The sequence below is a fragment of the Equus przewalskii genome, chromosome 15 (assembly GCF_037783145.1).
Source record: "Equus przewalskii isolate Varuska chromosome 15, EquPr2, whole genome shotgun sequence".
NCBI lineage: Eukaryota > Metazoa > Chordata > Mammalia > Perissodactyla > Equidae > Equus > Equus przewalskii.
The window spans coordinates 40,831,811-40,846,283 of NC_091845.1; the positions used below are offsets into that span (position 1 = coordinate 40,831,811).

At 49.6% G+C, this 14,473-nt stretch overlaps 1 protein-coding gene across 3 annotated transcripts; it reads left to right on the forward strand.

Moving 5' to 3' along the window:
• The first annotated feature begins 158 nt into the window (after positions 1–158).
• On the forward strand, positions 159–12,577 carry CSPG5 (chondroitin sulfate proteoglycan 5). 3 transcript variants are annotated; one of them, XM_070575606.1, is made up of 5 exons: positions 159–419; positions 1,109–2,222; positions 5,045–5,233; positions 7,131–7,206; positions 12,065–12,577. In XM_070575606.1, the coding sequence occupies exons 1-5, from the start codon at positions 323–325 to the stop codon at positions 12,224–12,226; spliced, it is 1,638 nt and encodes a 545-aa protein (XP_070431707.1). In that variant the 5' UTR covers positions 159–322; the 3' UTR covers positions 12,227–12,577. The 3 variants fall into 3 exon arrangements, with proteins under 3 accessions (XP_070431707.1, XP_070431708.1, XP_070431706.1); XM_070575605.1 differs by having other exon boundaries at positions 177–419; positions 7,131–7,287; XM_070575607.1 differs by lacking the exon at positions 7,131–7,206 and having other exon boundaries at positions 162–419.
• The last annotated feature ends 1,896 nt before the right edge of the window (positions 12,578–14,473 follow it).

Sequence of the window (14,473 nt, forward strand, 5' to 3'; positions counted from 1 at the left end):
TCCGTTTGTCTCCGCGTCTCGAGCCGGGGGTCTGTCTGTCCCCCCGGCAGGCTGACTGAGCAGGGCCGGCGTCAGAGCTACGTGCGGCGGGGCGGGCGCGGCGGGCGGGGTGGGGGCGGTGCTGAGCGCGGCAGCGGCGGCGCGGGAGGCGGGGAGGCGCCGCGCGCCGGGGACAGCGGCGGACGGCGGCGGCGGCATGCGGCTTCTCGCGCTGCCCATCGTGGGCTGAGACGGCCGCAGCACGGGCGGGAGGCGCGGTGGCCGGCGAGCCGAGGGCGCAGCCAGCCGGGCAGACCGCGGACAGCGGTCAGGGCGCCGCGCCATGGGCCGAGCCGAGGGCGGGGACCCGGGTCGGGGGCCGCCGCCGCTGCTGCTGCTTCTGGGGGCCACGCTGGTCCTCGCCGCCGGGGCCGCGCCGGGTAGGTACAGACTGCAACCGTGACCCCAGCAGCCCTCGCGTCCCGCCCTGGGCCGGTGTCCCGCTGGCTTCGGGTGCAGGCGGGGTCCGCGAGCTGTGGCAAGGAGGCGGGGCAGCGCCTTGCCTGCGACCTGGGCGGGGGAAGGGGCGCGCGACCAGGAGAGGGACTGGGGGGCGGACGAATGGTGGGGGAGGCCCCGACCAGGATGTGCGGACCGAGAGACTGGCTGGGGAAGGGGCCTTGGTGGGCGGGGCCTGAGGGTGAGACTTCGGGGCGGGACCTGGAGGTGATGGGGGCAAGAGGATGGGAGTTCAGGGCGGAGCTTCGGGAGGGGTGGGGCCCTACGGGTGCGACTTCGGGGCGGGGCTTGGAGGTGGTGTGGAGCCCTGACGGTAAGACTTCTGTCAGCGCCCGAGTTGGAGGCCGCTGTGGCCAGACTGCGGGTTGTGTCGGGGCGGGGCCTGACGCTCGAGAGGCGGGGCCTGAGCGGGGAAACGTCGAGCTGGGTGTATTCCCAGGTTTGGGGGGCGGGCTCGGGGCGGGGCTCAAAGATGGGGCGTGGCCTCGGGAAACCTTGAAGCTGCGGCTTAAGGTTGGCCCCGGTCTGGGAGAGGGAGCCGGCCGGGCGAGGCCTAAGGCCTACCCCGCGCGCTGCCCTGACGCCCCGCCCCTCTCCCTCCGGTCCACAGCGCGTGAGGCGGGTAGTGCCGTCGAGGCCGACGAGCGGGTGAAGAGCGTCCTGGTGTGGGAGCCGAGTGCCAACAGCACGCGGGAGAAGGCCGGCCAGCCCGCAGCTGGGGAAGACGAGACTTCGTGGACCGCGGCCGGCGGCGAGCAGGCAGTGGTGGGTCCTGGGGTCGGGCCAGAGGAGGTGCTGGAGGCGTCGGCGGCGGTGACGGGCACCGCCTGGCTGGAGGCTGACAGCCCAGGCCTGGGCGGAGTGACCGCAGAGGCGGGCAGCGGAGACACCCAGGCCCTTCCAGCAACCCTCCCGGCTCCCGACAAGGCCCTCGGGCAGTCGTCGGTGCCCCCCACAACCTCCGAGGCTACAGAGACCAGTGGACCACCCTCCGCCACCCCCGCCGACAAGCTGAGCCCAGGCCCTGAACTCCCCAAGGAGAGCCCCTTGGAGGTTTGGCTGAACCTGGGAGGCAGCACACCTGATCCTCATGGGCCAGAGCCCACGTTTCCCTTTCAGGGCACACTGGAGCCCCAGTCAGCATCAGATATAATTGACATCGACTACTTCGAAGGATTGAATGGTGAGGGCCGAGGCGCCGACCTGGGGAGCTTCCCGGGGTCACCAGGAACCTCAGAGCACCACCCGGATAATGGGGGAGAGACCCCTTCCTGGAGCCTGCTTGACTTGTACGATGACTTCACCCCCTTTGATGAATCTGATTTCTACCCTACCACATCTTTCTATGATGACTTAGATGAAGAGGAGGAGGAAGAGGAGGAGGACAAGGATGCAGCAGGAGGTGGAGACCTGGTAGATGAAAATGACCTTCTAGTGCCCACTGAGAAGCCTGTTCTGGGGCCAGGGACAGGCCAGCCCACCAGTCGGTGGCATGCTGTCCCTCCACAGCATACTCTGGGAATGGTCCCTGGCAGCAGCATCGCCCTCAGGCCCCGCCCAGGAGAGCCAGGCAGAGACCTGGCCACAAGTGAGAATGGCACTGAGTGCCGCAGTGGCTTTGTGCGGCATAATGGCTCGTGCCGGTCAGTGTGCGACCTCTTCCCAAGTTACTGTCACAATGGCGGCCAGTGCTACCTGGTGGAGAACATAGGGGCCTTCTGCAGGTAAGGGTTTAGCAGGCAGGTGCACAGGGGCTTGTAACAGAACTCCTGAAGAGTGTATGTGAGGCAGACTCAGCAAAGGAGGGAATGTGACAAAGGAGGGAGTTAACAACTTCCAAGAGGTTGTGCATTCACAGGATTCCTCCATCAAGAGATGTTCACTCAAGTATCTTCTACAGAATTACTTCCTAGTGTACTTCCTGTGGTCTCGTCACTAGGAGAGGTTCCTCAGAAATAATATTTTCTATTTCCTCTAAGTGTTGTGTCCTTTCCCAAAGCACTAAACTATAAAGGCGAAATGAAGGACTTCTCTAAGGGTTTTGGAAAGAAGCCTTTGCTGGCTTTGTGGGGTCACTGTTGGAGAGTTCTGGCTATACTAGCAAAAAGAGTGGGCCCATAAACCTACTCTGGGGGAAAGATAGCTGCTGAACACTCCCTCTGAGCCATATGTGTGGCAGGAGGAGAGCCCCATCTCCCTGTTGGCTATATGGGGCGGGGAGGGCATGTCAAGTCAGAGGGAGGACCTTCTCATTGGGAACTCAGAGAGCAGCCACCCAAATAGATCGAATCAAGCAGAGTCTTTCCTGGTGTAGCAGATGTGGTGGGGTTTCTTAACTTTGGGTAGTGGCATTTTCCCTTCTGCCTTGATGTTTGTCTTCCTTGGGATACCCAGCCCAGAATGTTTTTAAAGACCCAGAGAGTATAGTGACCCTAGGGACATGGTCTGAAGCCACCATCCCCTGCCTCATCAGTAATTACCCCGTACACCTGCCTTCATGCTGAGGTCATTAACATGCTGGAGGGCTCATCAGCTTATTCTGGAAGAATCACAAGTCAGGGGTCATCTGGGTGGTTTGCTTGTCTCCATCCTTTACAGGCCCCAGAAGTGGAGTAGAGCCCTCAGATGCCTCTGGGACTTGTTTCCATTGGTCCTAGGAGGAGCATTTCTGTAATCTGGGTGTCTCCTTTTTGAGTCTTATTCCCAATGTTTATTTCCTTGGTCTTTTGGATGTATGTGAAGAATTCAGGTTCTGTAGGTTTTGATGTCCTAATAGAAGAATAACATACAGAAAGCATGAATGTTGTGCCTTTGGCATTAAAGCTTGAGTTCCTTCCTGTGAAGTTCTTTTCTATGAATTATTGTGACACTAGAGTCACTCATATAGGATGTGTTCACACAGTTCTGGTTGGAGTTGTCTAGCCATTGCCAAAAGCAGAAACTGTGATCAAGAAATTATGGCAACAAGACCTTGCCAGTTGGTTAAGGGCTACCACAACTTTGGGAAAACCGTGTGATTTTACTCCTCAAACTTTAATTGAGGAGACTATAGTGATTGTTTTAGCCTGGGAGCTATGGAATGTCTGTGCAAAATCATAATCTTTCATCCTATTGGAGATTTGAGTTTTCACCTTCAAAGTAAGCTCCCCGTGAGAGTATGAAATTTGGAGCTCTTGCTGCCTCTGGAGAGCTAGGAAAGTTCCCAGAACCTTCTGGAGCTCTCAGGGGATTCCCAAGTGGAGGAGTAAGCTTGTCCTCACTAAACTGCCTGGCTGTGCTGACCGTAGGCCTGCCGATAGGTCACTGCGTCAGAAGGGCTTCTCTACAAGTCCACTCAGTTCCCCTTGCTCACTGTCCATCCCAGGATCGCACTTGGGCCTCCCTACCGGAGATTCCTCCTCTAGCTGTGTACACTCAGGCCTGGCAGTGGCTCGAAAACTGTTTTGCATTCCACTCACAGGAGACTGCTGAGCCCTTAGTTGCAGACTGCAGTGTGCCTTTGTCTCTGTCACCATGACCCACTGCAGAGAAATGATCAGAGCTGTGGCAGAACTTCCCTAGAACAGTGGGCTAGAGGGATCTGCTTTTCAGCATCCTCACACAGATAGCCTTCCCATGACTGCAGAGGGTCAGCTGGAGAAGAAAGAAGAATTTCCTGTTAGCCATGTCTCCCCACCCTAGTAGCCAATTCTCCGATGCATAATTTCCCTATTTCTGGACCCCTTTCTCTTGTCTGTCATTCACCCTGAGGTTCATGTCCTCCCTCCTTTGCCTGCCTCTGTATCCTTCCACATCTTTCCTCTTTGAGGCAGCCTGGTTCCCATGGAAACAGCAATGTCATTGGAAGAGCTGGAGCCTGGGAATGTCCCCAAGGGCAGGAGAAAGTCACTCAACAAAAAGACTAAAACCCACCCAGAGGGTTGATTCTCACTGTGCTTGCATGACGGTTCTCATGGTAATAGGACAGGAAGCTATAGGGGCTGCAGAGATAGGAGGAGAATATACACCCATCTTTGTGCTTGTCCTTGTCTGTTGCTTCTTTATTTTTCAGTGTCTGGTTAGCCACGTGAACTAGATGGGACTGCAAAGCAACAAGATAGGCTTTTATGTATAGTGCGGGTCCTAATACTTTATAGTCAAAGCTCCTATTCATCTTGTTTTTCATCTGTCTTTCACCTAGAGCCCAGGGCAGGGGGGCCTGAGAGAATCCTCTGATTGTCCTCACTGAGGCTTCCAGGTGGAAAACCAGGGTTCCCTTCCCTCCTCAGTCACCTAACAGTTATGTGAATGACCAGTGCTCTCAGTTTCTCAGTGCTCTGGTTACCTCATTTACATCATGGACCTCAGAGCTGCCCGGCCTACTTCATAGAGTGGTTATAAAGATGGAGCAAGAATATGAAGGTCTGCACAGATTAGGGGCATCACAATTCCTCTAGACAGTTGTAGGAGCAGGCTATTGAGGTAAGTACTGGGGTCAGGGGCCAGGCCCTTGCCGTGGCCATGGCTGCCTGCCCATCACCTAAGTCTCATGCTGTTGCTGCTGCAGGTGCAACACACAGGACTACATCTGGCACAAGGGGATGCGCTGCGAGTCCATCATCACCGATTTCCAGGTGATGTGTGTTGCCGTTGGCTCAGCCGCCCTCGTCCTGCTCCTGCTCTTCATGATGACAGTGTTCTTCGCCAAGAAGCTCTATCTGCTCAAGACGGAGAATACTAAGCTGCGTAGGACCAAGTGAGTCTGTGTCAGCCAGCCCCATCCTGACCCCTCCATCTGTGCCCCTCCATCTGACCCAGGGACATTGTCTTGAGGGTTTCTGGCACCTGCTGTCCATCCCTAGTTGTGTTTTTCACACCAAAGATTCACCCAAGCTTATCCATTCCTATACAGATGGTGCTGGAATTGCAGCAGAGGGTAAGCCCCTCTGGCACCCTGCAGCTATCCAGCACCATTTCCAACTCCCTCTACCCCAGGATAGCGGGTGCTTAAAGAAAAGGCAAGCAGCATATAACAACTCTTGGCTCTTACTCGGTCCCCAAGTAAGTTACTGTGCTCAGTCCCTCACCCCCACCTGACTGCACCTGCTTCCCAGGTCTTTGACAGTCAGTGGCCGGTGTGAGGATTTCACTCACAAATCAGTGTGAAGTAATACCCCTTCCCTTAAATCTGCTGTCACTCAATAATAGGTCTTCATCAGTGAATGTTGAGGAGAAAGAGTTTAGCACTGCAGTGCATTGCTTTTCAAAGCTTGTCAACCTTTGGTCCAGACAGAAGTGCAAGGAACTTAAGGAAATCCTCTTTACCTCTCTTAAGTAGAATCTGAGGGATGGAGGGGCCTAGGCTTAACTTCCTCTGCTGTGGATTTTAAGGGCTCTTTGGGGATACAGAGTCTCATTTCAGTTCCTCTCTTAGTAGAGGAGTGACTGCTCTGTGCATGTGAGAATCAACCTGCATGTATGCTTTAAGTCCATGCCTTGAAGACTCGAATGTGACCTTACACACCAAGAGAGAATCACTCTTATCACTAAGCAAAGTAAAGGACCTTCTGAAGTGTCACAGGAGTCACAAAAGAAGGAGTTTGGAGTTCAGCTTCCTTGGGGCCCAAGAGACAATTTATGCAGAACTGCCTCCACCTCCCTTTCAACCTGTTGCTCCATTAATCCCCTCCCCCTGACCTGAGACTCCCTCCAGAGAATGTGACTGAAGGACTTTTCCTAAGTCCTGGGAAAAGGACAAAACGCCGTCTGTTGCTCCTTTGCTGGGTAAACTCATGCAGTGTGCAGATGCTGGCAGTCTCTACAGCCTTTCGGCTAACTGTCGTGGGCCTGAAAGGGCCTCTCCTTTGTGCCTGTGCATTGAGGCAGGGGCTGTATCTGTGCATGTGATCACAAGCCAAGACCCTTGGTTCTAAGGGGGTGTGGGGGGGAGGGGGAGGGAGGGGCTTGGACCACCTATCAGGGCAGCTGCTGATGGGGATGGAGGAAAGAAGGAGCAACTAACTGCCAGGGGAGTGGAGAAGCAAGAGCTGTGGCCAGGGACAGGGCCTCGTTCTACGCTGTCCTCCTTTAGCTATGTCTTTTGCACAGAGCATGGCTTCCTCACCCCTTCAGCTCAAATGCTGCCTTCTTTGTTTCCCTCTGCATACCTTCTTTCTTTCCTAAGCCTGGTTACTGCTCTGGTAATGCTACATGTGCCCAATGCTCCACAGATACTGCTGCAGTTTATTGATTCTAAGATACATATTTTTTTTCACATATTAACATCTCTGAAATTGGATTGTGTCTTACAGTCACTGGCATCTTATAATCACTGTTGGCCAGATGGCAGTCATGATGTAGTTATAATTGTCTGGCATGCACAAACGTGGTCATAGCTGTTCATATCGTTGTCAGTTCTTTAAAGTCTAAATGAGCTACTTCAAGTATATATTAAAAACTCTAGGTGATCAGGAAGTATTGGATCATGGTTTAAATGGTAGAAATTTTTTCTTAATGGTACATCAAATAATGGCTCATCTTGCTATAATCTGTGGCATTTTATGAAATACAGTATTTGACTCATGGAGCTTTTGTCAGATTTTTGCCATGATCTTTTCACTTACATTTTCCTTTCTCTCTTCTGTTCTAACCAGCAAATTCCGGACCCCATCTGAGCTTCACAACGATAACTTCTCCCTATCCACCATTGCCGAGGGCTCTCACCCAAATGTAAGGAAACTTTGCGACACTCCCCGTACCTCCTCCCCCCATGCCCGTGCCTTGGCTCACTATGATAACGTTGTCTGTCAGGTAACTTGTCTTCTTTACCTCTCCCCTTATGCATGCTTCAGCCCCTGCTCATGTCTTCTGTCTATTTCAGAGTGTGGAGTCACTCCTTAGAGCTCTGGAGATAAGCTTAGGGCAACCAGTTGGAGTGGTGAAAGTGGGAATAAGAGCGTGATGGTGTATCACTTCCTTGACAAGCAGAGTTATAGGTAGTAAAGAAGATCTTTTTCTAGGATGACTCATGCTTTTTAGCTTCATCTAGGCTTTAGAAGCCTGATTTTTGTCTTTCTAGTTTCTATATCAAAGAGAAAATGCTCTGCTTTCATTGCTAGGGAATTTCCTGATGGTCATTGAGGCAAATGGTGGTTGCTCTTTGGGATGAGTGGAAAAACCTCTGGAATGGCTGGAAAAAAGTGTCCTTGACACTGTGAGGACTCTAAAAACTGGCAGGCTTATACAAACTGGTTAGCGCTGAGCTGAGCACAGAACACTGGTGGAACCATAAGTCTAGGGGTAAATTCTGTTCTTAGGAGGATGAGCTCATAAATATCAGTCAAACCCCAATAAAAGGTTTCAATAGACCATTTTCTAAAGACCCTGCTTAGTGTGTTGTCTAGACCAGACTAACCAGTAAAATACTGTCAAAGAGAATTTCAGAAATAAAGCAGAAAAACTGTTCCAGCCCAAAATCATGTCACATCTAAATCCAAGAATTCTGCACATGATACAGGCTCCTCAAAGTAAATGCATCATTACACAGATAAGGGAAATAAGCTAAGATTCTTCAGATGGAAACAATGGAGTTTAAGAGGAAATTTTGAAGAAGTTCTTTGAAATAATGGACCATCGAATATCAGAACTCTTAGGGGCTTTAACAATCTAGACCGGTGCTGTCCAGTGGAACTTTCTACATCTGCACCGTCCACTACGGCAGCCACCAGCTGCCTGCGGCTGTAGAGCTCTCGAAATATGGCTCCTGCTACCACCTTGGGTAGCACAGATCTAGACCTCTGTCTTCTTGTTATAGATGGGGAAAGGGGGGCCCCAGAAGGGGAAAGAGAATAATAGTGATTGAGACCTTGTTCACCAAACCCCAGAAAAGAAAAACTTGGCTTGGCGGAAGAGTAAAGGGTCAATTTAAATGAGAAATGAAAGAGGTAAATCTAGAATAATTTTTAAAAGTCTTTGATATAAAGAATAGAGAAAGAACAGATATTATTTTACTTGGTATACAAGATATTAATAAGTTCAAGATGGATATAATAACCAAGGAAGCAAGCTGTGCTATAAACTTAAAGATTGATGACCATGTTAATCAACCCACAAGGATATAGGCCCATTGAGGTCAGGACAGTCTTGCTCATCTTGGGACACTCAATCCCTACCTTACTTACCCGGCCCCTTGCAGTAATATGCATTTAGTCATCATTTATGGGATGCTAATGAATGAGAATGATGGCCTGCCACAGAGTCTCTTGGTTCCACTATCTGATCTTCCATCTTGTACATGTGGGGCAGCAGGTCTGACCAGTACGGTGTTTCCTAAATTCATTGTCTGCAGTTAATTCCTGTCTGTGTGGTGGAATGTAAGGTTCCTTAGGAAAGTTTCTGACCCATGCATTTATGGTACCCCAAGTATGAACACCTTTTTTCTTCACAAAGAGGGAGAGGAAGGAAATTGCTCCTCTTGGAGGCCTTGGTTGCATGAGTCAGTATAAAGGTTTCCAGTTCTTCTTGACTGACCCAGCTTTGTGGAAAGCAAGGCATTTGTACATGAAAGTTACCACTGACCTTGAGTTCAGAATATTAGCAAGCCTTAAAAACAAGACCAGAGCAGGGGGTAGTCAGCCATGGTGGACTCTGCCCGAGAAGGGCCATAGAGTTGTCTGGGCAGCACTCAAAGCATCCCTCAGAGAAGCGGCAAGATGAGGCTCTGGTCATCTCTGGCTTCCCTTGGATCTTGAGGGTCATTTCCACCTGGCATCCTTTCCTCAGCTTGTGCCCCAGGGGACATCTTGTCCTCTCTGCCAAAGTTCTGAGTGTGTGAGGGGAGGAGTCTCCTGTACAGTAGGCAGGGTACTGGCAGACTTTCTACCTTCATTTCTCATTCTCTCCACCTAGCCCAAAGGTCAGAATTGGTCATATTCAAGATCTTGTGGGCATTAACTGTTAAGATAGTTGCCACTTTATTGTGAAGTAAAGCCCTATTCATTGCATCAGTCACCACACTGATTGCTTACAAGTGATCCTGGCAGCAGGGTGAGGGTGAGAAAACCTCCAGGTGAGCAGGGAGGTGAAATGGGGGGCAACCAAGTCAGGCCTGCTCATTTAATCTCTTCCAGCCCTCTCCTTCACCCCTCAGACTCCCTTGTTCGTATTGATGTTTCCTAAAATTTTGGAGAGTTCTATTTATCTTAATAGGGTGATTATTTCTTTTACAGAAGTAAAGTAGATTGAGTGGGTCATTTTCCTACCCGGTACCAGTAATCTCTGTGAGCCACAATCTGAAAAGGTTTCAAACAAAAATTTCTGCTTTGGGTCTGTGGTGGGGGAAAGGTCAGTTGCTGGTGTCTGTGTCAAGGGCACTTCCCTTTCCTCTCTGCTGCTAGCATCATCTGTGCTGTTCCCCGCCCCGGGCCCGCCTGGACTGATGTGGGGCCCTGCAGCTGGTGAGCCAGTGGCTGAGTGTGTGTGTGAGTCTTTTGTGTAGCTGAGCAGCCAGCCTCAGAAGGGAACATCAGGAGGAAAGGAAAAAGCCTGCAGCTCCTGAGCCCCTGCTGTGGAGGTTTGCAAGTTTTCTGGGAGGAATGGCAAGTGTGTCAGAAGCTGGCCACTTTCCAGGTGCACAGCATGAATAAAGTCACCTGAAATCCATGGGCAAACTGCACAGACGCTGAGCGCTGCCCTGTTAGTGCTCACAGCTGTGCTATCAACGGGATGTTGTGGATATAACTTGGTCCTCCTAAGATTTGACAGACTTTCCAGGACTTCACTCTATTATTAGGACTTCTCCATGGTGTCCCTTAGTGCTTTTTTTCCTCCCTATTTAAATCTTTCTTACTTCCCAGACTCTGCTTCTTTCATCTGTTTGGTAAAGCACTGACTGCCTACCTCCTTCTGATAGAGGTTTGTGTCTGGACAAGGAGGAGTCCAGGCCTGAACCCACTACCCCTCGGCTGAAGGATGCCCATATGGCTGGGGTGGAGTGCTGGGAGTAGGGAGTGCACAGTAGTTCCCAGGACTTAGGCCAGATGGAGGTCCAGTTTAGTTTGGGCCCTCATCTTCTTGGCACCACAGCTTTGATGCCTGGTCTGTAAGGACTAACTAAATCACTTTTCTTCACATCATGAAGTTCATTTCCTCTTGTTCTTGTCTCATTGGAAATGGGGAACATGTGCTCCCCTGTTGTTTGTAAATCACTCCTGTGGTCTTTGAAACTCTATTAAATTGCTCTATTCAAGCTGGTCTTCTGGAAAAGTGCTAAGTAAGGCTGGGAGCCAGGGGCAGGTGACAGTGGTTTCTATATGCACAGAGCTTTTGAACATGCGGAGTGTCCTGTATAAGCCTGGAGCCTTTACCTATTTTCTTTCCAACCAATCACTGCCCTGACTTAGTGCTGTTATGGGTCAAACTCAGTAGCAGGCATCGTGGATAAGAGCTCTCCACAGTTTTATGGAGAATGCCCTGGTGCTTATGCATGATGCTTACCTTGAATTTTGAAGTGGTCAAAAACGGAAGAAAGGTCTGAGCTAGCTGGTCAGATAGGGACATTCTCTACCCTTCTTGTCACCCATGAACCTGCCTAGGTGGTTACACAACCCCTTGTTCAGTTGAGTTCCAAGCACTTACAGTAGCTATTTAGGGCACCTGAAAATAATTGAGGCCCACTGAACTGCATTGGGTCTAATCCCCTCAGGTGGTCCTAAAGGAAAAGAGTAGTGGGAAGGCAGGAATTGCTGTAAGAGTTCTCTGAATGCCCAGAAGGCAGAATTGGAGGGCTGTGTGCTGGTATGGGTTTCCTGAAAACCTTTGACAGGCAAATTCGGTTCAGGTTCAGGAGCTTGTCATAGGGCTGCAGGATATGGATAGGCAGAAGGGCATGGGTACACATCAGAAATGTGTCATGAACCAGCAGCACAAATATCATCTGATGCCAAGTATGGCAAGCCACTCAGACAGCCAGACTGATCTGGGCTTGGGTTGAGGAAACACCTTGTAAATTAGCATCTTTTGCTAGGTAAACTTCTTCTGATGGTGAGAGGCTCACACATCTCTGGCCTCTAGTCAAAGGATGTATATTTGCCATGGGGAGAGGGGCCCTAGCTTTGCCAGGAGCAGCTTGGCGCCTGACCATAGGCCTATTCGCAGCCCACTGTGTGCACTGACAAGACATGTTCCTTTTCGTGAGAGCAGAAAACAACAGGATGGAGGGCCATGGGAAGAGGGGCCGGGCAGGCCAAGCAGAGCTCATCAACAGGTGAGACTTTAAAGGGACCAGGCCAAGTATTAAAAGGGACTGTTTTCCCCAGTCTCTGTCAAAGAGAAAACCTTGGATGGCCTACATTAAGGGTATTTGTAATCCAATTACCTGTCAAGTTTTCATCTATATCTGGCCAGTGTTTTTGAGGATGACTTTCCTAAAAAGTAGCTGCTAATGAGTCGCTTTGGTTCATTCAAGTCTTGGAGCTTTTTTCCTTCTTCAGTTATGCTTCTTTCAGCCAGATAGAAAAGCCTGAGATTGTTTGATCCCTCTACCCATTGTCTCCTTCTTGCCCCTCCTTCACCGTTTTTCCTCTTCCAGGATGATCCTAGTGCTCCCCACAAAATCCAGGAAGCTCTCAAGTCCTGCCTGAAAGAAGAGGAGCCATTTAACATCCAGAACTCCATGTCGCCCAAACTTGAGGGTGGCAAAGGTGACCAGGCTGACTTGGAGGTGAACTGTCTTCAGAATAACTTAACCTAAAGCAGAGCAAGAAGAGAGGAAGTGGGGGGTGGGGGTGGGGGAAGAACATTGTCTCCTCTTGTACAGAGTCTATTTCTTGTAACCATTTGTTAAACTCTTTTCTTTTTCTGATCTCATGGCATGCTTTGATGTATTTTGTACAGGAGGGAAAAAAACACAAAATAAGCAAAGAACCTGAACAGAATCGCATACGTTGGATTGTTTTGTCTGTGCTGTCTGTACATTGCTTCTGCTGCTGTGATTTCTAAACCTATGCTGTTATTCAACTGACTTTTTTTTTGTACTTTGACACACCTTTTTTTGAAATACCAGTAAAACAAAGTTCTTGAAATAAAACTTTTTAAAAAGCCAGTTTCCTAAAGTCATCATGTCTACTCCCTACCCATTCTTGTCAGTTTGAGTTGAATTCTTACCTTCATTGACGATTTGTATTTATACATGTTTGAAATCCCAGAAATGGTCTATGTACTAGTCAACTTGGGTTGCCGTAACAAAATACCACAGACTGGGGGGCTTAAACAATAGAAATTTATTTTCCAACAGTTCTGGAGGCTGAAATTCCAAGATCAAGGTGTCAACAGAGTTGGTTTCTGACGAGGCCTCTCTTTCTGACTTGCAAACAGCCACCTTCTCACTGTGTCCTCACGTGGCCTTTTCTCTGTGAGGATGTGGAGAGAGAGATCTCTGATGTCTCTTCCTCTTCTTAAGGTCACTAGTCCTTATCTCCCAATACAGTCACATTAGGGTTTAGACCTTCAACATATGACTGTTGTGGGGGACACCATTCAGTCCATAACAGTGTGTAGCACCTGTGTTTAAGAATTTTCTGGGCCAGCCTGGTGGCACAGCAGTTAAGTGTGCACGTTCCGCTTCGGCAACCCGGGGTTTGCCAGTTCGGATCCTGGGTGTGGACATGGCACTGCTTGGCACGCCATGCTGTGGCAGGCATCCCACATATAAAGTAGAGAAAGATGGGCACAGATGTTAGCTCAGGGCTGGTCTTTCTCAGCAAAAAGAGGAGGATTGGCAGCAGTTAGCTCAGGGCTAATCCTCCTCAAAAAAAAGAATTTTCTGTCCAGGGCCAGCTTGGTGGCGTAGTGGTTGAGTTCGTGCACTCTGCTTTGGCAGCCCGGGGTTCACAGATTCAGATCCCAGGCACAGATCTACACACTGCTCATCAAGCCACCACTGTGGCAGGCGTCCCACATATAAAATAGAGGAAGATTGGCATAGATGTTAGCTTAGCGACAGTCTTCCTCAAGCAAAAAGAGGAAGGTTGGCAACAAATGTTAGCTCAGGGCCAATCTTCCTCACCAAAAAATAAAAGAGTATTCTTTCCTTCTTTGATAAATATTTATTCAGCACTTACTCAGCCAGGCACTATGCTAGATGCCAGGACCTATAGATGAATAAGATAGACCGTAACCTCAAGAAGTTAACATTGTACTTGAGAAACAGACTTATAAACAAATAATTATAATACAGAATGTCAATATTATAATAGAGGTATGTACAAAGCTTTGAGTGTTGGAGTTAAGAATTCAGAAGTCTTCAGGGAAAGGAGGATTAAACTGGGCTTTGAAAGATGCGTTTTTCAGGATGATGCAAAAAAGTGGACATTCAGGCAGAGGGAGAACACTTGTAGGAAAGTTGTGCTGTATGACTAGTGATTGTGAGAGGGAGGGGTCCTAAGTGATGAGGCTGGAAAGGGCAATTTAGGACAGATTGTAAGGGCCTTGAATGCTACTAAACACAGGGCTGAGGCGGAGTCAGATTTTTTTCTAAAAGATACCTCTGGAGACAATGGTGAAGGTAGACAGAATGAGGACTGGAGCAATCCAGGCAATGAATAAGGATGGATTAGAGAGAGTAAAGAGTTCAAATAGGCAGAATTGCTATTGGGGGAGTTTTCTATAACTTTGCCTATGTTCCATCTGTGATAATTCCAAAAACTGGGATCCCTATGAGTGTATTTTTGTTGCCTAATTTCTGCTGGTTCTCCCTGATTTGTCATCTCATGTGCCTCATTATTTATTTTGTACTGGACATTGTATTTGATAAACTGTTTATTGCCATATTTTGAGGCCTGGGATGATTTCTTTCTTTAAGGAGGGTTAAGGTTTGCTTCCGTCAGGTGCCTAGGGGCACTAGAATTCTGGGACCGCATTAATCCAGATTGGAGGTTGGAGATTTTCCCAGCCACTGAAGCCAGGCTGCAGATCTATCAGACTATGCAAGGGCTAGTTG

Bases quoted from the DNA above. Each gene is read 5' to 3' on its own strand.
- CSPG5 (XM_070575605.1), top strand. From the start codon at position 323: ATGGGCCGAGCCGAGGGCGGGGACCCGGGTCGGGGGCCGCCGCCGCTG. The intron at 420-1,108 runs GTAGGTACAGAC...TCCGGTCCACAG, and splicing joins CGCCGCCGGGGCCGCGCCGG to CGCGTGAGGCGGGTAGTGCC. The intron at 7,288-12,064 runs GTAACTTGTCTT...TTCCTCTTCCAG, and splicing joins ATGATAACGTTGTCTGTCAG to GATGATCCTAGTGCTCCCCA.